This window comes from Aotus nancymaae, unplaced genomic scaffold (assembly GCF_030222135.1).
Source record: "Aotus nancymaae isolate 86718 unplaced genomic scaffold, 86718_ANA_hifiasm-v0.15.2.pri h1tg000036l, whole genome shotgun sequence".
NCBI classification, from domain to species: Eukaryota; Metazoa; Chordata; class Mammalia; order Primates; family Aotidae; genus Aotus; species Aotus nancymaae.
The window spans coordinates 3,042,690-3,069,861 of record NW_026988450.1 but is presented as its reverse complement, the minus strand read 5'-3'; the positions used below and the strand labels follow the sequence as shown (position 1 = coordinate 3,069,861).

General features: G+C 35.1%; 1 protein-coding gene across 3 annotated transcripts in view; it reads right to left on the bottom strand.

Moving 5' to 3' along the window:
* The window catches only part of SNTG1 (syntrophin gamma 1), a 758,808-nt gene that overhangs the window by 200,701 nt on the left and 530,935 nt on the right, over positions 1 to 27,172 (bottom strand). For all 3 annotated transcript variants that reach the window (XM_064384170.1, XM_064384171.1, XM_064384172.1), the window contains 2 exons: positions 12,980 to 13,062; positions 6,355 to 6,485 (listed from right to left, as the gene is read on the bottom strand). In XM_064384170.1, the coding sequence (XP_064240240.1) occupies positions 6,355 to 6,485; positions 12,980 to 13,062 (214 nt within the window). The remainder of the gene's footprint in view (positions 1 to 6,354; positions 6,486 to 12,979; positions 13,063 to 27,172) is intronic.

Genomic DNA, 27,172 nt, shown 5'->3' with positions numbered 1-27,172 from the left:
GTGAAACTGCTGAAGAAAAGACTGGGAAAATGCTCTGGGACTTTAGTCTGAGGAAAGATGTTTTTGTGCCAAAATAGACAAATGTTAGTATATCAAAGTAAAAAGCTTCCGCACAACAAGAGAAAAAATAAAGTGAGAGACGACCTACAGAATGGGAAAAAATATTTTCAAATGACCCATCTGACAAATAATGACTGATCAAAATATATAAGATGCTCAAACGACTTGATAAAAAAAATCTGATTTAAAAATGGGCAAAATATTTTAACAGGCATTTCTAAAAAGAAGACATATGTATGGTCAACAGGTATATGAAAAATTGCTCAACATCACTAATCATCAGAAAAATGCAAATCAAAACTACAATGAAGTATCTCACCCAGTTAAAATGGCATATATTTGAAAGACCGGCAATAACAAATGCTGGTGAGGATGTGGAGAAAGAGGATCCCTTATGCACTGTTGGTGAAAATGCAAATTAGTACAACCGCTACTTCAGAACAGTGTGGACGGTTCTCATGAAACTGAAAACTAGACTACCATATGATCCAGCAATATCATTAGTAGGCATACATTTTTAAAAAAGGGAATTAATATATTGAAAAGACATCTGTGCTCCTATGTTTATTGCAGCACTATTCATAACAGCCAGAATGTGAAATCAACCTAAGTATCCATCAGTGGATGAATGGCTGAAGAAAGTATAGTATACATTTATCCAGGCATGGTGGCTCACGTCTTTAATCCGAGCACTTTGGGAGGCCAAGGAGGGTGGATCACTTGAGGTCAGAAGTTTGAAACCAGCCTGGCCAACATGGTGAAACCCCATCTCTACTAAAAATACAAAAAATTAGCCAAGCATGGTGGTGTGCACCTGTAATCTTAGCTACTCAGGAGGTTGAGACAGAAGAATCACTTGAACCCAGGAGGTGGAGGTTGCAGTGAGCCAAGATCATGCCGTTGCACTCCAGCCTAGGCAACAAGAGCAAAACATCATTTCAAAAAAATAATAATAAGAAGAAGTAGTATCCATATACTACATTCATATATGTGTGTGTGTGTGTATATATATATATATATATATATATATATATATATATGCAATAGAATATCATACATCCCTGAAAAAAGGAATATAATTCTCTCATTTGTAGCAACATGGATGGAACTGGAAGTCATTATGTTGAGGGAAATAATCCAGGCACAGAATGACAAGTATTACATGTTTTCACTCATATTTGAGTGAGAGCTAAAAAAAAGTTGATCTCATTAAATTAGATAGTAGAGTGTTTATTACCAGAGACCAGGAAAGTTAGAAAGGAGAGAGAATGAAGAGAAGTTGATTGATGATTACAAATATATAGCTTAACATAAGAAAAAAGACCTAGTATTAAATAGTTCAAAAGGTGACTATAGCTTACAACAATCTATTGTATATTTTTCAAATAGTTGGAAAATAAGAATTTGAATACTTCTTACCTAAAGAAAAGACAAATATTAAGTTGATGGATATTGTAGATATACTGACTTGATTTTTACAAATTCTATGAATGTATTAAATGATCACGTTTCCTAAAACTGTGCATCTATTATGCATCAATAAAAATTGAGTTAAATAAGGTTATATAGTAAAGTATATAATGTTCTCAATATAACGAAATAACAGAGGTGAAGAACAAATTATTGGTTGTCAGAGGTTAGAAACATGACAGGGAGGAGGGCAGGAGGAATGCTGGTGTAATTATGGAAGGGCTTCCAGAAGGATGCCTGCAATGACGGAACTCTTCATTCAGAAGCTGACTGCGTTGGTGGATTCAGGAACATGCATATGTGATAAAAATTTCACAGAAATATACACACACACACACACACACACAGGTAAAATCTGAGTGGTGAATTTTGTCAGGTCAATTTCCTGGCTGGGATAGTGTACTATAGTTTTGCAACATGCTACCATTGGGATAATAAGCAAAGAGTAAATGAAAATACTATTTCCCACAAGTGCATGTGAATTTATAATTTTTTCAAAATAAAATGTTTAATCATAAAAAACTAGGATTTTCAATAGAAAACAATAATATGGTATAATCAAAATATATTTGTAATTACATGAAAAGTAACTAGACTAATTTGATTTAATGACCAAGTTTGTTACTTTGGATTAAAAACAAAAAAGAAAAATCCAAATATATATATAATATATAGGTGTGTATATACACGTATATATTTAATGCAGAAGGGGCACATTTTATACAATAAGACTAAGAAAGTTTTAACAAATAGGATGGAAAAATATACAAGTAGGTATTAATAAATAGAAATCTGGTTCTTATTTATCCTAATACAGATAGAATAGACCTAAAGGCAAGAAACATTTCCAAAGGTATAAGACATGCGATAATTATCAAGCATCATACAAAAGAAATCTATAAAAATTCTAAATCTAATTGTATCTGACAACATAATTAAAAATATACAGCAAACACTGAGTCGACAAAATAGAGAAATACACAAATCTACCATCATAGTGGGACACTTCACCATGTTTCTCTAAAACTTAATACAATAATCAGAAAAAAAAAAATCGTGAATGATGCAGAGGATCAGAACCTTTAATGAACACATATAACCTAGTTGAAATATGTACAACACAGCACTAAAAAAAAATAGCAATACTCATCCTTTACAAATGCATACAAAGTATTTCCCAAAATAACTTTTATCCTGAGTAAAATCAAGCCTCAAAATATACCAAAGGATTGAAATCATTCAGCATGAAATTATACTAAATAGCAATAGCAAAAATAGGTAATTAGAAAATCTCAAAATATTTTGAAATTTTGTGGTGTACTTTTGAATAGTTCATAGATCAAAGAAGTAATTATAACAAAAAATATGAAACATCATTAAATGAATTTTTTTAAAACACATAAATATCAATACTTGTGGATTTCATATTCTGGTCAAGACAGAGTGGCCTCATTCTTCTCAGATGCTTCCTGATGCAACTAAAAAACATCACACATAACATGACAAAAGTATTGGAAACTGCTGCAAGGTGAACAGTTAATCATGAATGCTCAGAGATGTCAAACTCAGGAATAAAAACCTGTTAAGTGCCTTGAATTTTCCTATTGCCTCCTGCATATCCTAGGCATGACCTTCTGAAGCCTCCAATCTGAATGGCAAACAGCAAGATTTTTTAAAATATAAAGGCTCCAATGAAAGCCTGTTACTCCTTTGTTAAAGGACTAGAGAATAAGTACACTAAAAACAAAACCAAACTCTTCGGCAATACCTTCCCTAATCCAGTCAAGTACCAATGGAAGCACTGTCCCCCTGTTCCTAAGGTTTTCAGCAGGGCTTTGCAGGAAGCTGATCTTCCGTCCTACACCTGAAAGAAGCAGGCTCCAATTTCCCTGCCAGGGTAGGGTCAGTGGGGTGCCATGGACAGCTGAACTTTCATACTCACTTGCAGTAATTAGTCTAAATGGGCTTGTAGGAGATGGGACAAGTAAGTACTATGTCCTTCCATGCTGACAAGTGTGGTCCACCAAGGAGCCAAGTCTTTCCCACCATCATCACCACGGTGGAATGAGGTGGTGGGAGGTGGAGCTATTTGCCCTCACCTATCCGTCCACTTCCTTCCTTATGTCAGTAGAGTTTCTCGTGAGGCTTAGCTTCTACCTCCATCCTGTAGCAACCAAGCAATGTGAATGGTCCTGTCCATCTACCTTTCCAGGTGTCAGCAAGGTGCAGTAGGAAACTTAACATATACACCCACCCATCCTCACAATACAACACAACGAAGAGATTGCCTGCTAAAAGCAACAACAGCAATAACAAGGACAACAACAACAAAAGCAGATTAAATAGGAACCCGAGTCTCAACATTTAGTATCCAAAAGTATAGGATGATTTTTTAAAATCCTTTGTCACACAAATATCCAGGAAAATCACAAGTTGAATGAGAAAAAATTAATGATATTAACAACGAAATTAATGAGATACTGAAATTATCTCACAAGGATTTTACATTAACCTTCCTAAAAATGCTTCAACAATCAATTACAAGTTTTCTTGAAACAAATAGAAATATTTTTTTAAAAACTGCAAAAAAATCAGTTATTTTTAAAAGGATAAACTAGAACTGAAAAACACATCAACAGAAAATAAAATGCTGAATAGGCTGAAGAGCAGAGTTAAATGACAGGAAATAAAATTTAAAAATATAAATACAGATGAATAAACTTTCCCCAATCTTTTTAACAGAAAGAAAACAGATTTTTTTAAAAGTTTCTCAGTGATGTGCAGGACAATAATAAAAAGTTTAATAATTGCATCATCAGAAATCCAGAGGGAGAGAATGGAAAGTGGGATTGACCAAGTGTCTGAAGGAATAAAGGTCAAAATGTTCCTAATTTGGTGAAAGTCACAATCATACAGAGTTAAGGAGCAGAATAAAACCCGTTTTGGAGAAACTTAAAGAAATATGTGCCAACGTACATCATAACTAGTCTTCTTAAACTGAAGAAAAAGAAAAAAAAGTCTTGAAAACAGACAGAAAGAACGTATTACTTAGAGGGGACACCAATTTGAATGACAGTGGACGTTAATACTTGACATATTTCAGGTACTGAAAAAAAAATAACCGTTAACTCCAAAGTCTATATCCAGGGAAATTCTCCTTAGGAATGAGGGTAAAATAAACATATTCTTAGATAAATGAAAACTGAAGGAATTACATGCTAGCAAATCTACCTTTAGAAAATCTCTAAAAAATTACCTAAGCATAAAGGAAACGATAAAAGAAGCCTTGAAATTCAGAAAGATCATTGACAGGTACGCTTTGGGTTAAGCATAGTGAATTATCCTTTCCATGAGTTTTTAATATATTATTTGATGGTTGAAGCAAAACTCATAATACCACGTGATACTGTTTGATGTATGTATAGGAAATTAAGGTAATATCTTTACAAACAGGAAAGATAAAGGAGTCTTAATGGAAGCAACATTTCTATATTTCATCTGAAGTGGTAAAAGGTTACCAGTAGATTCTGGTACATTACCTACATATATTATAATACGAGCAACCGGTCAGAAAACCAGACAATGTGATATACTCAAAAATATTGTAAATAGATCAAAAGGTAATTTTAAACTTGCAGGAGTAATTAAAACAGTCTTTGATGGAAATGTGAAAATCTGACTACATATATTAGGAAAAAAGTCTTAAAATTAATTATCAAAAGAGGAGCTGGCAAACTACAGCCTATGGAACAAATCTAGCCTGCCATCTGTATTTGTAAATAAGTTTTATTGGAACAAAGGTGTGCTCATTTATTTATGTATTGTATACGGCTATTTTTGTGCCACAAGAGCTTGAGTACTTTGTCATAGAGACATTGAAGCCTGCAAAGCATAAAACATTTACTATATAGCTCTTTACAGAAAAGTTTCCCAACCTCTGGGACTTTTTTCTCTCAAAAAGCTGTAAGAACACAAAATCAAGCTGAAAAATTTCAGACATTGAAACAATCAGGGAAAAAGCAGAAACTCATAAAGTATATATATAAGTTAAGTGATTCAAGAAAGACCCAAATTAATCATTTTTTAAAAACTAACCAAATGTATAACTCCTTAGCAAAACTGACCAAGATAAAAAAAAAAAAATTCAAGAATGAAAAGGAGGACACTACTAATCTTCCATTTACTAAAATAGACAATAATATAAGAATGTTAAAAGCTGAAAAAAAATCCTATAATTTAGACAAACTATGCTCCAGGCATGTGGTTTATGCCTGTAAACCCAGCACTTTGGGAGGTTGAGGCAGGAAGATCTCTTGAGCCCAGGAGTTCAATACCAACCTAGGCAACATGGTGAAATTCCGTGTCTACAAAAAACAATACAAAAAAGAAGATTAGCTGGTCATGGTGGCATGTGCCTGCAGTCCCAGATACTAGGGAGGCTGAAGCAGGAGGATCACTTGAGCCCAGGAGATGGAGGTTGTAGCAAGCCAAGATCACCCCTCTGCACTCCAGCTTGGGCAATAGAGTTCACCCCGTCTCAAAATAAATGAACAAGCAAATAAAAAATAAATAAATAATCTATGCAATAGTCTTGAGAAGTAAACAACACAAGAGGAAATACGAAACTTAATAAAACTAGCTATTAAATGCATTGAATCCATTACAAAAAGTGAATAAGTGTTTATGTTAGATTATTCTCTTGAAACTCTTCTTTCTACTATCAAAAACATGCTAAAATCATAAGGCATGTTGTGATATGTTAAAAGGTTGACTAAAGATCTCTTTTTAAATAAAAAAATTCATAACTCCTAGACACGGACTCACCGACTCAAATCCGTGCCGGGCACATACTGGGAGAAGCGTGAATGAAGCAGAGGCATCAGTCTGAGGTCGCACCATCGCTTCTCCCACCTCAAGCCTGGAGATGTCGGCCACGATGAGCATGACAATGTGTCCTGGAAAGAAGACAAATGTTCAACACGATACTTTTCTTCTGTGCTTTGAGTTTCTGTGTCTCAAACCCATTCATCTGGGGAATGTTGTTTTTACTCCAAATGATCAAAAGAGTTTTACGGAATATCATGAGAAGAATTTTGTATTATAGACAAGAAAATATACTGGTTAACTCATTTATTAATGGAACGCTATAGGAAGTTGAGAAAGAAATCATTGAGATTGAGAATGCCAGTGGAAATTTGTTTTAAAATGAGGAGTGGAGATGAAATGAAAGGATAAGAGTGTGAGAACATAATTTATTCAGGAAAAAGTGGGAAAAACTGTAACTATAATTAACGAATAAGTGACAAAAATAAAAATAAACTGCAGTTCATTCAATTAGCGAGTGTTTTATGAGTGCCAAGCACAATTAAAAGTGTTTTTCATTTATCAGTTTCTTGCATATATTTTTGATTAGAATGAGTATTCCTATAAAACAACTTTCAAAACACTACTCAAGGAAATCTGTGCTCATTTTTCTAACTTCGTGTTCATAAAAAGTTTATACTTATGTAGTTTTAATTGGATATCAGAACGACTACTGCTGGCTTAACATTACACATATCGTAAGGTTTGTTAGAAGTTTTTTTTTCCTTTTTATATAGAGGAGACTTATATTCAAATACAATTTGGGCTTTTTCACTTAATTCATGCTTCTTTCATTATTTCAGCTTTACTGTTAAAACTTCTCCATGGCACCAGCACATTGAATAATATCAGTATTTAAATTGGTGTGGGTTGTAAGTGGGTCAAAGCTCAATTTGCCCAGTAAACTGTTAACATCGTGGTCTCTTTATTCACTAATTTTTGAGTGATGGTCTTAGAAGAAGATTCTATATTAGTCTAGATATTTAGATACTAAAACTCTGCTAAGTCTAAATATTATTAAGCATTACACTCAGGTATTAATTTCTTTAACAATGCTTCCAGTGAAAAACAATATTATGTTTACTAAATGGTGTATGTTGCCTGGCATTTTTATGTTAATTGTTGCAGATTGACCAGGTAAAAATGTACTAAGTCAGCGGAGAAGTTCAGAATACCTGGAAGGGTGGACCGGCTAAGATCACTTGGTGAGGGGTCCCTACTGGTGACTCAGTGAGCACCCCAGCCTCTAAGTCACCTGCCCTTCAATGCTAGCCAGTTGCTTTTTATGCTTCTCTGGTGACTCCAAAGGCACAAACCTCGGTTTCATATCATTCTTTCTCCTGGTCTCATGTCAGCTGTTATGGATGATCAGGATGTGACATGAGGTCAGATCTTCCTGCCAGCTGTGGTAGGTGGTCAGCACATGACATGGGGTCAGCTGGGTGACAGTACAAGGTGGGGAGGGCTTAAGCTGCAAATCAGAATCAGACGGCTTAGATTTGAATCCCAATTTCCCAACTGACTAATTCATTACCTGGAGGCAAGTTTTGTAGTCTCTGTCTTACTGTGTTTATCTTCAAAGTGGAGATAATAATGGTAACAACTGGTAAGATCCTAGCAACAAATAAGAAAGTTCTTAGAATATAGCCCAGCTAACTAACTCCATACTATTTTCAATACATCTAAAAGGCTAATGGTAATTTTACATTTATGAAAATAGACTGATTAGATGCATGGCTGGGTAGCTGTAAGTAAAAAGTATCAAATAATGAATTCTCAAAAAATAATAGTATGCTCAAATAACGGGCAAAATTTTTTTCTAACATGGAATTTTTAGGGAGGACATTCTTAGGAGTATTACTGTTACTATTTAATAGGAACTTTAATAATACCTGCCTGTACTAAGTGCTTGACCTACACCCTTTTCAACATCTTTGAAAGACAAAGCTATTACTATGTTTATATTTGAATGGAAAAAAAGAAGGCGTTTTAGTTTTAGTTTTTGTTTGTTTGAGACAGGCTCTCTATCATTTAGGAGGCAGTAGCACCATCAAAGCTCACTGCAACCCCCACCCTCAGGGCTCAAGTGATCCCCTGCTTAGTCTCCCAGGTAGCTGGGATTGCAGGTGCCTGCCACCATGCCCACCTAATTTTTGTATTTGTAGTAGAGATAGGGTTTCATCTTGTTGGCCAGGCTGGTCTTGAACTCCTAACCTCAGGTGATTGGCCTGCCTCAGCTTCCCAAAGTGCTGGGATTACAGGCGTAAGCCAAGAAGATTTATTTAAGAAGTGTTTTATTATATTTATTATTTTTATTCATGAGGGAACATGAGGAAGCAATAATACTGCGTGGAAGACTTGGATAAACAAACTAGGTTTCTGTGGCCAGGCCACAGATGGCCACAGGGATTGAAAGTGGCCCAGGACCCAGCCAGCTGCCCAAAGCAAGGTTGGCAATGACTGAAACTCCTTCCCAGAAGCCCAGGGCACACACGCACTGCTAAGTTCTATAGCAAACAATTTACCCAAGTCACCCAGCCAGCAAAGGGCACCCCAGGATTCACTCAGACTGACACCTCTTTGATAGCAGAGCCAACAGACCTACTGCAACACATTTAACATTCAACACTGACAATCAGAGGTGAAACACTGGAAAAATAATTTGAATTTTTTTACTTGATGACTTCACATTTTGGTTATACAGCTTCAGGTAAATTATTTAAAGATGCTTTCTCATCTTTCGTAAAAGACAATAATAATTTCTCTTAAATTTTATGTTTCATCAATAAATGGGATAGAAAATGTCAAAGATTGTTAAAGACAGGGGTAATGAGATGTTGAAGACTGACTAATCACCAATACATGAGTATGGTAGGTTTTACAAAGCATATCAATACACTTCATAGATTGACAGGTTTGGAAATATATGTGGCCTTTGACATTCTTTCTTGTGGCATCTTGACTTGATGCCTTTATCTACCAAAGGTATAATTATGTCACTTTCTTATATTTCTTCTTCATAAGAAATATGTAATAAGTTCCACTTCAGTTATCTGACTAAACAGAGTTGATGTATTTCATATTGTAGACCTGTTATTTACAGTGAAACACAAGCGATCCTTTAAAGAATTTTTCTCCTTACTCAAAGGAGTATAAAATTATGTAAATTTATGTAAATAGAATATAAATTTACTTTCTAATCATTTTTTGGAATAATAATCAGATTTATTTTATTTTATATTGCTTAAAATATAAAATCACTTTTGTGTTTTTGAGAAACATGACATTTTTCAGGAGCCCTACTCTACAAAATATTGTACTCTACAAAAATATTGTTTCCTAAAATATTAATAATATGATTGGAAAAAGCAGCATTTATGTGTCCTTGCTCTTTTCCCAAAACTTTACACATGCCACACAATAACCTCAAGAGTAACTTACCAAAACAGAACCGTACACAGGCCAAACTGCCGACCCAGATTTTATTAAGGATTTGGTGACACAGGATTCATTAAATAAAAGTGCACAGTCCAGTTGGCTGAGTATCTGAATCAGAGTCTTTTGGTAAGCACAAAACAAATCCTTCCACTCCATCTCTAGAGAGAAGAAATTCGGTGAATCTGGACTGGGACTCAGGAGGCAAGGTCTTGTATGGCAAAACAAGTGACTCTCATATACCTTAAAATCAGTGATGTCACGCATCCTTAGAAGGACTAGATTTTTATGTAGGATGATGGAATGTTGCTAATATAGTATAAGTCTTTATTTCCCCTTAGACTTAAAATGCTGCCTTAAAATGCAGTAAGGACAGGTTAGAAAACTGGAAGAATACCTACTTACGCAAAATTTGCTTCAGATCAAGCTATAGACTTTGAAATGGGAGTTTGTAAGCCAAGGATAGAACTGAGAATTTAGACACATAAGATAATCAATCAGATGTTTCTTTTAAGCGGACTGTGCATAATGTGCCCTTATTCTGTGGGAAGAAAACTTCCCTCACAATGCGCTCTTCCTTCCGAGTGCCCACTGTCTATTGTTACTTCATGTCTTTGACTCTCCTAATTTTGTATATTGCTGAGTAGAGACGTTCTCCACTCACCATTCTTCCATCAAAACTTATTCAAGTTGCAGAAGGAACAGCACGGGCTAGCCCTGGCTGTGTGAGCCTGTATGGTCTGGTTACCATTGTGGGTTAGTGCTCCCATGTGGGCAGCAAAGCACACAATGGTCTGTGGTCTCTCAACTTAGGTTGACTTCAGTTTAGTCAGATGTTCAAAGTCTCTACAGCTCTTTATCTCTGCTGTTGGAATGCTGCTACTCATTCTTCTTTTTCTGCTTCTGTTATAGTTAATTTTATGCATTTGTTTACAGATCCGGATCTTAAATTTCTTTGTGTTAAAATCATAATTAACTGCTCTCCAAAGTATAATAAAGCAGGGTATTTTCACAGAGTAAGTTCTCAAAAAAATGCATTTAATTGATATGCGTTGAGATTTTTGTCTTTATTTTGAATATACTTTATTTTGTTTTCATATGTTTTTATTATTATCCTCTATAGCATCATGATACTTTTAATTTCCTTACACTGAAATATCTTCAGCAAAGTCTAAAGAATGTTCAATCCTAATGCTAAAATGAGAATAAAAGTGCCTCTGGAAATGAGCAGATAAAGCTCTAGTAAGAAGAACGTATGACAGTTGCTTTTTTAAAATTTTATAAAACTGGGTTTATTTGGAATCAGTCATATTATAGAATTGGAGTGGTTTTCTTGTTGTAATTATATCTTTTTAAGGAAGGGCATTATTCTATACATGTTTTTCTGTACGTCAATGCAATGGGTTAAAAACAAACCAGAATGATTTCTACCCTTAGACCTGCCACTCTGGTTCTTCTGCTTCTCATTATTATACAGAAGTGCATGGGTATACGGCAAGACCTGGAACAAAACAGCTCCTAACAGCTATCTCCCACTCTGAAGGAATTTGCTCTTGTTTCTGTCTTAGGAGTAGAGTTGAGATGGAGATTCTTGTGTGAGAGACATGTGGAGGGGGCACTCTCAGGAGAAATCCCTGAGGGTTGACAGAAGCAGGTCACGTGATACCTAACACCCTGGTGAGCTCTGACTCCTAGGCAAAGGGGATCCAGACAAGAGGGATGAACTGTAAATGGGCACAGCGCAACTGAGGGCGGAGGCACCAGAGCAGTGAAGGAAAATGTGAAAGCATGAAGTTATCGAAGGCATCTGGAGTGGGAGGGAAGAAGGTGAACAAAGCCGTTACAAAAGCAAGAGGTAAAAACTTGGTTGAGACTGTAAGAAGTCTGTAGAATTGAGAAGGGAGCTGATGAGAATATTAATACATAAACTTTTATTTATATAAATATATATTTAGATTATATTTTTATATATTAGTGTTTTCATTGGGAAACCTGTATATTTCCTCATGAATTTTAAGTTGCTCCAATCATGCTGTATTGTGGTTTTAAATATCATTTGTTTTGTGGCAACTATTTCTCTGGAAAAAAAAAGTTTAAAAGATGGCCAAATGAAATATGTCCAACTGAGGTTGATTTTACAAAGTATCCTTACATTTGTACAGGTAACCTTTGGTCTTGGCAAATTTCCTTTTATCATGGAAAAAAGTTGACAACTTGATGGCCTAAGGTACTCAGCTGAGGAGTAATACCGGGGAAATCAGGTACAATGAAGGTCATTCAGGTCTGAAGATATGTCAAAGGATTGCTTTGAAGTAAAATGCCGCTATTTAGACAAAAATTTCAAATGCAAGATGAATCATACGAGTTGGGAGAAGAAGCTGCATGATGTATGTACCGTAATATGTGGAATAGAACAATAAAATTCTGCTTAAGGTCAGCTCTGCTTCTCTTCATGTTTGTGAGCATGAAAGATAATTGTTAGATCTGCTTATAACAAGAGAAAATTATTTCTTTAAGAATGTGTGAGTGTTTTGAAGGATGAAAAACAAGAAACTTCAAACAAGTTTATAGGATATTAAAATCAATTTACTCAAAATCCAAGTAGGAAATAAAAATTAAAATCTTATTAAATGTCTATAAAACAAAGATTAATTTTATCTTTTATTAAATACATGTATAATTAAATATTACATGTTAAAAAATGTGTGAATCAGATTTTCTCACTTTGCAGAAATTACTTAGTGTGCATAAAATTGACTAAAAAATCCTAACAAATGGCAAATTAAATAGTTACTTTTAGTTAAGTAATTTCAAAAGAAAGTGATTAAACCAATGTCAAAGCATTTTGAACCTGAAATCACATATAATGTACAGTGTCTTAAAATAATTGTATGATATTATACATCCCCAGTGACATCCACAAGTTAATTATATCTATTGCTTAAAAAAAAAAACACCTTAGTCCACACAGACTTGAGAGGGAAAAAATGTGGCACAAAAAAAAGACCTATTTATTTTTCATTTCTTGCTTCTAATAGTACTTAAATGGTGATGCAATCAAGGATTTCCTATCAGATAAATCAGACTCAACAGCAGTTTTTACAAACTATATGTTATCTCCTTATTAATCTGAGCTACTGGGTCATCTTACTGTGTTGTTGGGATGATAGTTGAGATGCAAGCCACTGTCACAGAGAGGAGAGGAGGTGCCACTGCTCTGGTCACTTGGAGCACCTGAAGGAGACAAAATCATAACACCCCACTGGTGAGAATGCTGTACCCTTCTAAACTGATGCCTTCCATTAAAATTTCAAGGATACTCAATAATATCAAGTAAATCAGATACTACAATAAAATTTCATTTCAGTTATACTAAAGCCAGATTTCTGCAAGTAATCCAAGTGACTACAGGTATCTGGGCACTAAAAAAGACTTACAAAAATTTATTTTTGATTTCAGAAACATTAAGGCTTAATTAAGGAAAATGTACAGCCTTACAAAAGTATTATTTTTTTAATTGTCTAAAGTGGCTTGCTTTTGAAACCATACTTAGAATAATGCAAGATTTTGGTTATCTACAAAGTTCTCTTTAATGTCATATTTCAACCAACTGGTAAATCCTATCCTTAGAAACTATAATTTTCCCAATGCAAAAATGTTTGCGTGTTCTCTGTTTTTATAGGTGCTCTTAGTTTGTATTCAAGTATTCATTAAAATTATCCAACCTTGTGTAATTGCAATGGAAAAACTTCGTGATATATATATTAAAAACTTATATATATATATATATAACATATATATATATACACACACACACATACACACACATTTTGAGATAGAGTCTTGCTCTGTCGCCAGGCTGGAGTGCAATGGCGCAATCTTGGCTCACTGTAACCTCCGCCTCCCAGGTTCAAGGAATTCTCCTGCCTTAGCCTCCTGAGTAGCTGGGACTACAGACACAGGCCATAATGCCCAGGATGGTCTCGATCTCTTGACATCGTGATCCATCTGCCTCAGTCTCCCAAAGTGTTGGGATTACCAGTGTGAGCCACCGTGCCCAGCCCTACTGTTTGTTTTTTAAAGATGAGTAATGTCTTAAACATTTGTCATTTTCTAAGACTTCACAATTTAATAACTTATTAGAGTCAGAATTAGTATACACAGTTCCTGACTTTTGATTACTTGGCATTTCTAAAGACATTTTTAAAAGTTACTAATGTTTGTAAATATTACCTGTAAACATAATTGACTCTCAATTAATATTTGAAATATTATACTTGAATTCAAACAGCATAGGTCATAGGGAACACAACTTACATATGCTAAAAAAAAGATTTTGTTCTTATTTTTTATTACTCTAAGATTCTGTAATTTTCCAGGAACTAAGAAAGGGAACACAGGCTTTCTTGCTATACTGATCTGGAAATAATTTGTCTAATCTTTAAACTGCAAGAAACATCACAGTATGTTTTAATTATTTTTCTTGTGAAGTTTATTTGCATTTTGTCTTCTAAAACAACATTTTAATGTATATACATATTACTTTAAAGCATGTACATTTTGAACTGAACAAAATAAAATACAACATATCAAGCTCTGTGAATGAATCTTAAGTAGTCATTTGAATGAAATTTAAATATTTAAACATATACACAAAAAGAAGGTAGGTGTAAACTCAATGATCTTAACAACTTAAGAATGGAGGAGCAAAACAATACATAAATAAAACCTGAAAAATAATTAAATAAAGAATTAAATAAAAAATAAAAAATTAAACAAACCAAAGTGAAAAAGTACATAAATAAAACCTGAAAAAAAATTAAATAGAAAAGAGAAAATAATAAAGAAAATTTAATAAGACAAATATCAGATCTTTGGAGAAACTAATAAATTAAACCCATAGCAAAAAAAAAAAATAATAATAGTTTAGAAAAAAGAGAAAGAAAACACAAGTTATCGATATCATGAAAGAAAGAGGGGTCATTACTGAGAGCTAACAGATGTTAAAAGGAATAATGAAAGGACATGATAAATAACTTCATGAAAGAAATTGACAACTTAAAGTTAACAAATATATTTTATAAAACCTAATCAAAATGTATGAAAGAAGGAAGAGACTATTAAAAGGGTCCTATATTCATTCAAAAGATTAAATTCAGACAAAAGAAAAATTGTAATTCTAAGAAGGTGGTCAATCATTTAAGAAGGAGACACTATCACTGTTAAACTGATTCTTTCGGAAAATACAGGAGTTACGACTCTGCAACTTCTATAAACACATAATAAACTTGATATCAAAACCCCACTAAACATCAGAAGAAAAGTACAAGTGATGTCCCTTATGGACATATACAAGAAAAAATATGTAAACAGTATATTAGCAAACCAAACCTAGTAATATATGAAAAATATATCACATCATGACCACGTAAGTGGTATTTATTCTAGAAAAGCATGCTTGGTTTTACATCCAAAATCCATTTTTAAACATTGACTATATCAACAGGCTAAAGAATGAAGATATATGCATAGTATTTCAATGTGTGTAGAAAAATATTTGAGACAATTCACCATCTACTTTTGTTTTTTTTTAAAAAAAAGCAAATTAAAAACTTTAGAATTCTAGGAATAGATGTGCTTCTCCACCTGATAAAGAACATCTTTAAATACCTATATCTAATATCCTAATTAATGACAAAAAACTGAATTATTCCCCCCTAATATCAACAGAAAGAAAGGGGTGTCTACTCTTAACATGTTGTTCAAAATAAAATGGAGGTTTTAACCACTGCAACAGGCAAGTCAAAAGAATTTTTTAAATGTAGATCGGAAAGGAATAAGCAAACCTTATTTGCAGATAACAATTGTATATGTATAGAACCTTTAGGAATGCACAAAAGTCCTTCAAGAACTAATAATAAAATTATGCTATGTTGCAATATGTTAATATATAAATTTAAATTTTATTTTATGTGCTGGCCACAAACAACTGGATAATGAAATTCTAAAATATCACAATAAATTTGAAACCTAAAATGCATATAAATACACTTAACGAAAGATAGGCAATAATTCCAAACTAAAAACGCTAATATATTGCTGAGAAAAAATAAATAAATAAATGAAAAGGTGTATCATGTTCATCGACTAAGACTTAAGGGGTTTATCTCCAAATTGTTTATAAATTTAACTTAGTTCCATTCAAAATTCCAGTATACTTTTTATACAAATTGGCAAGCTATTTCTAAAATATATGCAGCAATTCAATAGATCTAGAATAGCCAAACAATCTTCAATAATTGCAAAGTCTGTCTGGGCATGGTGGGTCATGCCTATAATCCCATCACTTTGGGAGGCCAAGGCAAGCGGATCACCTGAGGTCGGGAGTTCAAGACTAGCCTGACCAACATGGAAAAATCCTCTCTCTACTAAAAATACAAAAATTAGCTGGGTGTGTAGTGCATGACTATAATCCCAGCTACTTGGGACACTGATGCAGGAGGGTAGTTTGAACCTGGGAGGCAGAGGTTGCGGTGAGCCAAGATTGTGCCATTGCACTCCAGCCTGTGGGCAACAAGAGCAAAACTTGGTCTCAAAAAAAAAAAAAGTTGAAGGACCTGTTTATTCTAGGTCACTTTAGGATATGTTACAATAGTAAACAATGTGATTTTCATTTATAAAAATAGACATGTACATTAGTAGAAATAATAAAGTATCCCAAAATAGATCCAAACATGTATGATCAAATAATTACCATATATATACATATATCAAATACACATATACACACACCCAAATTGATTCTTAACTACGACGCACAAAAATATAAAATATATTATAAACTTAAACATAAAAGCTAAATCAACAAAGCTTCTAGAGAAAAATAAGAAAAAATATCTTTGCTACCTTAGGGTAGGCAAGTATGTCTTAGAGAGGATACAAAAACAGTAAAGGAAAATAAAGCTTTTTAAAATTTTCCTGCTAACAAAAACAACCTCAAGTGAAAAATGTAGTTATGCAAAAATTAAGAGAAACTTTTTGTAACTTATATCACTGGCAAAAGGCTTATATAGAGAATATTTTTTAAAAGTCATGCACTGTAATAGTTAAAAGAGCAACCTGGGAAAAGAGGAGGTTATGAGTTTTGCTGCAGCAGACTTAAACATAGCTGCCCAACAGCTCTGAACCGATCAATGGAACTCCCAGCGCAGCACTTGAGCTCTGACAAGGGACAGACTGTGTCCTCAAGGGGCTCCCAGACCACAATATATCCAAAGAGCAACCTCATAAAGGAGAGCTGTGGATGACATAGGGCAGGTACTCTTCCAGGATGAAGATAACAGAAGAAGAAACTGGCAGCAACCCTTACTGTTCCACAGCCCCCTCAGGTGACTCCCAGGCAAGCAGGGTCTGGAGTGGATCTCCAACAGTCCTGCAGCAGAGGGGCATGACTGTTAGAAGTAAAACTAAAAAACAGAAAGAAATAGCTTCAATATCAACAAAAAGGATGTCCACTCAGAGACCCCAACCAAAAGTTACCAACTTCAAAGACCACAGGTAGATAAATCCACTAAGATGGGAAGAAACCAGTGCAAAAATGATGAAAACACCAACAACCAGAATGCCTCTCCTCCTCCAAGGAATCACAACTCCTCACAAACAAGGGAATAAAGCTGGATGGAGAATGAATCTGATGAATTGACAGAAGAAGACTTCAGAAGGTGGGTAATAACAAACTTCTCTGAGCTAAAAGAACATGTTCTAACCCAATGCAAAGAAACTAAGAACCTTGAAAAAATGTTACATGAAAGGCTAACTAGAATAACTAGCTTAGAGAAGAACATAAACGACTTGTTGGAGCCGAAAAACACAACACAAGAACTTCGTGAAGCATACACAAGTTTCAATAGTCAAATCAACCAAGCAGAAGAAAGGATATCTGAGAGTGAAGATCAACTCAATAAAATAAAACGAGAAGGCAAGATTAGGGAAAAAAGAGTGAAAAGAAATGAACAAAGTCTCCAAGAAATATGAGATTATGTAAAAAGACCTAATCTATGTTTGATAGGTGTACCTGAATGTGACGGAGAGAATGAATCCAAGCTGGAAAACACTCTTCAGGATATTATCCAGGAGAACTTCCACAACCTAGCAAGGCAGGCCAACATTCAAGTCCAGGAAATACAGAGAACACCACAAAGATATTCCTCAAGAAGAGAAACCCCAAGGCACATAATGGACAGATTCTCCAAGGTTGAAATGAAGGAAAAAATGCTAAGGACAGCCAGAGAGAAAGGTCAAGTTACCCACAAAGGGAAACCCATCAGGCTCACAGCAGATCTCTCGGTGAAATCCTACAGGCCAGAAGAGAGTAGGGGCCAATATTCAATGCCCTTTAAAGAAAAGAACTTTAAACCTAGAATTTCATATCCAGCCAAACTAAGTTTCATAAGCGAAGGAGAAATAAAATCCTTTGTGGACAAGCAATTGCTGAGAGATTTTTGTCACCACCAGGCCTGCCTTACAAGAGCTCCTGAAAGAAGCACTAAATATAGAAAGGAATAACCAGTATCAGCCATTCCTGAAACGTACCAAATTGTAAAGACCATTGGCATAATGAAGAATGTCTGTCAACTAAAGGGCAAAACAACCAGCTAGCATCAAAATGGCAGGATCAAATTCACTCATAACAATATCAACCTTAAATGTAAATGGGCTAAATGCCACAATCAAGAGACACGGACTGGCAAATTGGATCAAGACCCATCAGTGTGCTGTATTCAGGAAACCCTTCTCATGTGCAAGGACACACATGGGCTCAAAATAAAGGGATGGAGGAAGATTTACCAAGCAAACGGAGAACAAAAGAAAAAGCAGGAGTTGCAATCCTAGTCTCTGATAAAGTGGACTTTAAACCAACAAAGATCAACAGAGACAAAGAAGGGCATTACAAAATGGTAAAAGGATCAATGCAACAAGAAGAGCTAATGAACCTAAATTTATATGCACCCAATACAGGAGCACACAGATACATAAAGCAAGTTCTTAATGACCTAAAAAGAGACTTAGACTTCCACATAATAATAGTGGAAGACTTTAACACTCCACTGTCAATAAGATCAATGAGACAGAGAGTTAACAAGGATATCCAGGACTTGAATTCGGATTTGGACCAAGTGGACTTAATAGACATCTATAGAACTCTCCAACTCAAATCCACAGAATATACATTCTTCTCAGCATCACATAGCACTTACTTTAAAATTGACCCCATAATTGGAAGTAAATCACTCCTCAGCAAATGCAAAACATAACAAATAGTCTCTCAGACCACAGTGCAATCAAGGTAGAACTCAGGATTAAAAAACCAACTCAGAACCACATAACTTCATGGAAAATGAACAACTGGCTCCAGAATTTTGACTGGATAAACAATGAAATGAAGACAGAAATAAAGATGTTCTTGGAAACCAACAAGAACAAAGACACAACATACCAGAATCTCTGGGACCCATTTAAAGCAGTGTCTAGAGGGAAATTTATAGCAATAAATCCCCACATGAGAAGCCAGGAAAGATCTAAAATTGACACCCTATTATCAAAATTGAAAGAACTAGAGGAGCAAGATCAAAAAAACTCAAAAGCGAGCAGATGACAAGAAATAACTAAGATTAGAGCAGAACTGAAGGAGATAGAGACACAAAAAACGCTTCAAAAAATCAATAAATCCAGGAGCTGGTTTTTTGAAAAGATCAACAAAATAGACCATTAGCCAGATTAATTTTAAGAAAAAAGAGAAGAATCAAATAGATGCAATAAAAAACGATAAAGGGGATATCACGACCGATTCCCCAGAAATACAGCTATCATCAGAGATTACTACTAACAACTCTGTACACATAAACCAGTAAACTTGGAATAAATGGATAAATTCCTCGATACTTGCACTCTCCCAAGACTAAACCAGGAAGAAGTTAATCCCTGAATAGACCAATAACAAGGACTGAAGTTGAGACAGCAATTAATAGCCTACCAACAAAAAAGTCCATGTCCAGATGGGTTCACAGCTGAATTCTACCAGAGGCAGAAAGTGCAGCTGGTATCATTCCTTCTGAAACTATTCCAAACAATACAAAATGAGGGAATCCTTCCCAAATCATTTTATGATAGGAACATCATCCTGATACCAAAACCCAGCAAAGACTCAACAAAAAAATAAAACTTCAGGCCAATGTCCATGATGAACATAGTCACAAAAATCTTCAATAAAATACTGGCAAACCGATTGCAACAGCACATCAAAAAGCTTATCCACCATGATCAAGTAGGCTTCATCCCGGGGATGCAAGGCTGGTTCAACATATGCAAGTCTATAAACGTAATCCACCACATAAACAGAATGAAAGACAAAAACCACATGATTATGTCAACAGATGCAGAGAAGGCCTCTAACAGAATTCAACAGCCCTTTATGCTAAAAACTCTCAATAAACTAGGTATGGGTGGAATGTATCTCAAAATAATAAAAGTTGTTTATGACAAATCCACAGCCAATATCATACAGAATGGGCAAAAACTAGAAGCATTCCCTTTGAAATCTGGCACTAGACAAGGATGGCCTCTCTCACCACTCCTATTCAATATAGTATTGGAAGTTCTAGCCAGAACAATCAGGCAAGAAAAAGAAATAAAGGGTATTCAATTCAGAAAAGAAGAAGTCAATGATTGTGTATTTAGAAGACCCCATCATCTCAGCCCAAAATCTTGTGAAACTGATAAGCAACTTCAGCAAAGTCTCAGGATAAAAAATCAATGTGCAGAAATCATAAGCATTCCCATACACCAATAACAGACTAACAGAGATCCAAAACAAGAGTGAACTCCCATTCACAATTGCTACAAGAAGACAAAAATACCTAGGAATACAACTAACAAAGGAGGTAAAGGACCTCTTCAAGGAGAACTATGAACCATTGCTCAATGAAATAAGAGAAGACACAAACAGATGGAAAAACATTCCATGCTCATAGTTAGGAAGAATCAATATCGTGAAAATGGCCATACTGCCCAAAGTAATTTATAGATTCAACACTATCCCTATCAAGCTGTCAATGACCTTCTTCACAGAACTTAAACCACCTTAAACTTCATATGGAACCGAAAGAGAGCCTGAATAGCCAAGACAATCCTAAGCAAAAAGAACAAAGGTGGAGGCATCACGCAACCTGACTTCAAACTATACTACAAGGCCACAATAATCAAAACAGCATGGTACTGGTACTAAAACAGAGATATAGACCAATGGAACAGAACAGAGGCCTCGGAGGCAATGCCACACATCTACAACCATCTGATCTTTGACAAACTCGAGAAAAACAAGCAATGGGGAAAGGATTCCCTGTTTAATAAATGGTGTTCAGAAAACTGGCTAGCCATGTGCAGAAAGCAGAAACTGAACCGCTTCCTGACACCTTACACTAAAATTAACTCCAGCTAGATTAAAGATTTAAACATAAAGCCTAACACCATAAAAATCCTAGAAGAAAACCTAGGCAAAACCATTCAGGACATAGGCATAGACAAGGACTTCATGTCTAAAACACCAAAAGCATTGGCAACAAAAGCCAAAATAGACAAATGGGACCTAATTAAACTCCAGAGCTTCTGTACAGCAAAAGAAACAATCATTAGAGTGAACAAGCAACCAACAGAATGGGAAAAAATGTTTTCTGTCTACCCATCTGACAAAGGGCTAATATTCAGAATCTACAAAGAACTAAAACAGATTTACAAGAAAAACAAACAAACAAACCCATTCAAAAGTGGGGGAAGAATACAAACAGACACTTTTCTAAAGAAGACATTTATAAGGCCAACAAACATATGAAAAAATGCTCATCATCACTGGTCATTAGAGAAATGCAAACCAAAACCACATTGAGATACCATCTCACGCCAGTTAGAATGGTGATCATTAAAAAATCTGGAGACAACAGATGCTGGAGAGGATGTAGAGAAATAGGAACACTTTTACACTGTTGGTGGGAATGAAAATTAGTTCAACCATTGTGGAAAACAGTGTGGCGATTCCTCAAGGACCTAGAAATAGAAATTCCATTTGGTCTAGCAATCCCATTACTGAGCATATACCCAAAGGACTATAAATCATTCTATTATAAAGACACATGCACATGTATGTTCATTGCGGCACTGTTGACAATAGCAAAGACCTGGAACCAACCCAAATGCCCATTCATGATAGGCTGGACAAGGAAAATATGGCACATATACACCATGGAATACTATGCAGCCATAAAAAACGATGAGTTCGTGTCCTTTGTAGGGACATGGACGAATCTGGAACCATCATTCTCAGCAAACTGATACAAGAACGGAAAATCAAACACTGCATGTTCTCACTCATAGGTGGGTGTTGAACAATGAGAACACGTGGACACAGGGAGGGGAGCATCACACACTGGGGTCTGTTGAGTGGGGCTTGGGGAGAGACACCAGGGGTTGGGGGAAGGGGAGAGATAACATGGGGAGAAATACCAGATATAGTTGGCGAGGAGATGGAGGCAGCAAACCACATTGCCATGTATGTACCTATGCAACAATCCTGCATCGTCTGCACATATACCCTAGAACCTAAAGTACAATAAAAAAAAATTCCTGAACAGAAGCCTTTCAAAGTAAGGTATGCAAATGGCCAATAATCACACAATATGGAGATAATTATTATTAGTCATCAGGAAAATGCAAATTTAAATTATAATAAGATTTCCCTATGCACTCAATAGAATGGCTGGAAAAAAGTATTTGATCATCAAATATTGGAAATAATGTAGGGCAACCAGTGCTTGCATACATTGCTGCGGAGGACAGTGGGAGTTGTTTAAAAATATGCTGACTTTGATGCAGTTCAGAAAGGTGGTGGAATATAAACCCCAGACCTTGTTTCCCACAGATACACCAATTTTGCAACAATGTGTAGTTTAAAAAGCTTTAAAAAGTACTCAAGAAACTGGTTAATAAGTCACAGTACCCCAGGTAAGCTCAAAGTCAGTAACAGCCACGTTACAAATGGGTAAAAATGCCATTTCATTTCACCCATGACAGCCCTTCCACTAAGGCAGAACAATTTGGTCTGATCAGAAGTAAATGTCAAACTTGCAGCCACTCTCTAGAGTGGAAGAAAAGCAAAATACATTCATCCAATATTCTCGCTTTTTGGGATGTGCACAAGGGTATGGTTTCTGTGTCAATGGCCAGGTGCACCGATAGAAATAGTATACTTTAGATTCCCGAGGCTCGGAGAACCTAGAAGAGTTCAGGGACTCATTGCATCACTAGAGAACCTGCAGTTCTGAAGCCAGACAGCAGAAAAAATAGCAATTATAAGGTCCTGAAAAAGAAACAAATAATCTCTCTATTGGGATATTACATGCTCAGAGAAGATGAATCCCCAGAAAATGTTTGGAAGAAACTTTACCCAGGCTGATCGGCCAAGATCTTTTCCTGTGTAAAAATCAGTTAGAAAAAGTCTAAGAGACATGGCTGATATTTTCAGATTCACAAATCTCAGAAAAAAATAATATCACAGACATATGAAGCAAATAAAATAAAAATAAACCACCAAAACTGGAAAACATAATCTATAAATTATTTTTAAAAACTCAAAATAATAATTTTAAAGAAGCTCAATGTGCAAAAAAAGCACAGACAGCTAGAAAAGTTATACTTGAACAAACTTAAAATATCAAAAAATATAGAAAATATAAAAATGAAACACACAGAAATTCTGAAACTGAAGAATACAGCAATTAATTGAAATATTCAGTAGAGAGAATCAACAGCAGATTTTATCAAGCAGAAGAAAGAATAAGTGAATTCAAAGGCATGACATTTGAAGAATAAAAGGAAATTGGAATGAGGAAAAGTGAAGAAACGCTAAGAGGTTTATATGACACTATCAAGCAGAACAATATATACATTATAGAAGCCTGAGAAACAGGGAGATGGGCAGAGAGCTTATTCAAAGAAGTAGTTTTCAAAAATGTCCTAAATCTGAGGAAGGAAGTCAACATCCAATACAAGAAACTCGAAGATCTCCAACTAGGACGAGCCTAAAAAGGCTCGCACTGAAATCCATTATTATCACTGTCAAAATTCACAGATAAATAGATAGTGTTAAAAGCTGCAAGAAAAAAAAAACATGAATTTGTAGGTAAAAGGAAGATCTCATAGATGAACACATTTCTCAGAAGTATTATAGGGAGAAAGGAATGGCATGATATATTCAAAGTGATGAAGGAAAATAAAATCAGCCAATATAGCCTAACATACCCAGCAAACCTGTCCAGTAAATGTTAAGGAGAAATAAAGATCTTCCTAAATAAGCAACAACCGTGGGACTTCATCATCACTGGACCTGTTTTACAAAAAATACTAAAGAGAGTTCTTCAAGTTGAAGTAAAAGAACACTAGACAGAAATATAAATGCATATAAAAAAAAGTTCTCTGGTAAAGGTAAAGATGTAGACAAATACAGAATATTATAATGAAGGGTGCATTTATAACAATTTTTATTGTGATACAGAATTTAAGTGATGAAACGGTGAAAATAACAATACAGTCATTCCTCCATGGGAGATTGATTCCAGGACTCCCTGCACATACCAAAATTCGTATCTGCTCTAGTTCCTTATATAAAATGGTGTAGTATTTGCATAAAGCCTACACACATCCTTCAGTATACTTTAAACCATCTCTAGATTATATATAATACCAAATAAAATATAAATGATATGTATGTAGTTGTTATACTGTACTGTTTATCTGTATTATTTTTATTGTTGTATAATTTTTTAATTAATAATTTTAATTCACAGTAGGCTAAATTCACAGATGTGGTATCCACAGACACAGAGGGCCAAGTACACGTATACAAGTGTGTTAATGGATATAAAATAGAACAAGTTATAATTATAAGGCAGTAGAATTTTGTATGTGATTGATATGAAGCTGTCAGTTTAACTTATTTAAAAACAGTTAATAATATTTAACAAATTATATTAACATAATTATTTCTTTCTTGATTTATTTTTAATAGGGAATAATAATTTAACAAGTATATTTGTCCATTAAAAACTAAGTAAAAGGGAATTAATAACAAGATTGTGGGACAGAAATCTCTATATTTCATTCCCCAACAAAGACGCTAACTTGAAGCCAATATATGGCACGCAGGTGGGGAGGGGTTGTAAGAGACTAGCATCTTTAGACGGTGATTAAGTTGTTATCCATTTAACATAGATTTTTATAGTATATCCTATGCAATACCTATGGGAACCACAGAAAAACCTATAAAGTATACACAGTAGAAACTGATAAAGGGATCAAAGCATGGAACTACAGAAAATGAGGAAACAAATAAAAATAGCAACAGAGGAAAAGAGGGGCGTACAGCAAAACGACAGCAGTAAGTGCTTCCCTATCAGCAACTATTTAAACGTAAGTGGAATAAACTTCCCAGTCCACAGACATCAAGTGGTTGAATGGATTTTAAAAAGCAATATCCAGGTACAGGCATACCTCATTTTATTGCACTTTGCTTGTTATTAGGCCTCACAGAGACTGCGATTTTTACAAATTGAAGGTTTGTGGCAACCGTGGACCCAGCAGATCTATAGGCTGTATTTATAACAGCTTGTGCTCACTTTGTGTCTCTGTGTCACATTTTTGTAACTCCCACAGTATTTCAAACTTTTTCATTATTATTATATGTGTTATGGTGATCTGTGATCAGTGACCATTGATGTCACTATTGTAATTATTTTGGAGCTTCACAAACCATGCCACATTAGGCAAGGAACTCAATGCATAAATGTTGTATGTGTTTTGACAGATTAACTGACCAGCTGTTCCCCATCTCGCTCCATCTCTTTGGGCCTCCAGATTCCCTAAGATACAATAATATTGAAATTAGAACATTGAATAAGCCGACAATGGCCTCTAAGTGTTCAAGTAAAACAGAGTTGCACGTCTCTCACTTCAAATCACAAGCTAGAAAAGCATAAGCTTAGTGAAGAAGACATATTGAAAGCCAAATAAGCCAAAAGCTTAGCCTCTTCTTCCAGTTAGCCAAGTTGTGAATGCAAAGGAAAAGTGTTTGAAGGAAGTTAAAAGTGCTACTCTAGTGAACATATGCATGTTTAAGCGAAACTTATTGCTGAAAAAGTTTCAGTGGTCTGGATAGAATATCAAACTAGCCACAGCCATCCCTTAAGCCAAATCTTCATCCAGAGCAAGATGCTAACTCTCTTCAATTCTATAAAGGCTGAGAAGTGAGGAAGGTAGAGAAAAAAAAAGCCTGAAGATAGCAAATGTTGCTTCATGGGACTCAATAAAAGAAATTGTCATCATATATAAATTACAAGTTGAAGAAACGAGTGCTGTTGCAGAAGCACTAGTAAATTTTCTAGAAGGTATAACCAGGACTATGATCAATGATGCATCTGGCTTCACTACAAAACAGATTTTTGATGTATCTATTAAACAGCCTCATATTAGAAGAAGATGGTGTCTTAGACTTTCATAGGTAGAAGGAAGTCAATGTCTGCCTTCAAAGCTTCAGTGAACTCTCTTGTTAGGGGCTAATGCAGCTGCTGACTATCACAGTTGAATCCCATTTGTTATTTACCATTCTGAAAATTCTAGGGCCCTGATAGATCCCTTAATACAGGCACACACACACCCCAAAGCACACACCAAAACCAATTCCTTTTAAGCAATTACTGCTTATTGATAATGCACTTGGTCACCCAAGAGTAATGATGAAGGTGGGCAAGATTAATGACGTTTTCATGCCTGCTAACACAAAATCCATTCTGATGCTCATGAATCAAAAAGAAATTTCAATTTTCCAGTCATATTATTTAAGAAATATATTAAATAAAGGGATAGCTGCTACAGATGGTAATTACTCTGATGGATCTGGGTAAAGTCAGTTGAAAACCTCCTGGAAATAATTTGCCATTGTAGATACTATTAAGACTATTCATGATTAATATTGATGGGAGCAGGTCAAAATATCAGCATTAACAGACATTTGGAAGAGGTTGATGCCAACTCTCATGCATGACTTTGAGGAGTTCAAGACTCCTCAAAGTGAAGGCAGTAAGTGTAGACGCGATGGAAATGGTTGGAGAACTACAATCAGAAGTAGGGCCTGAAGATGTGGCTAAATTGTTCCAATCTCATGTGATGTTTCTAAAGATGGAATCTATTATTGATGAGGATGTCATGAACATTGTTAAAATGACAACAAAGAATTTAGATT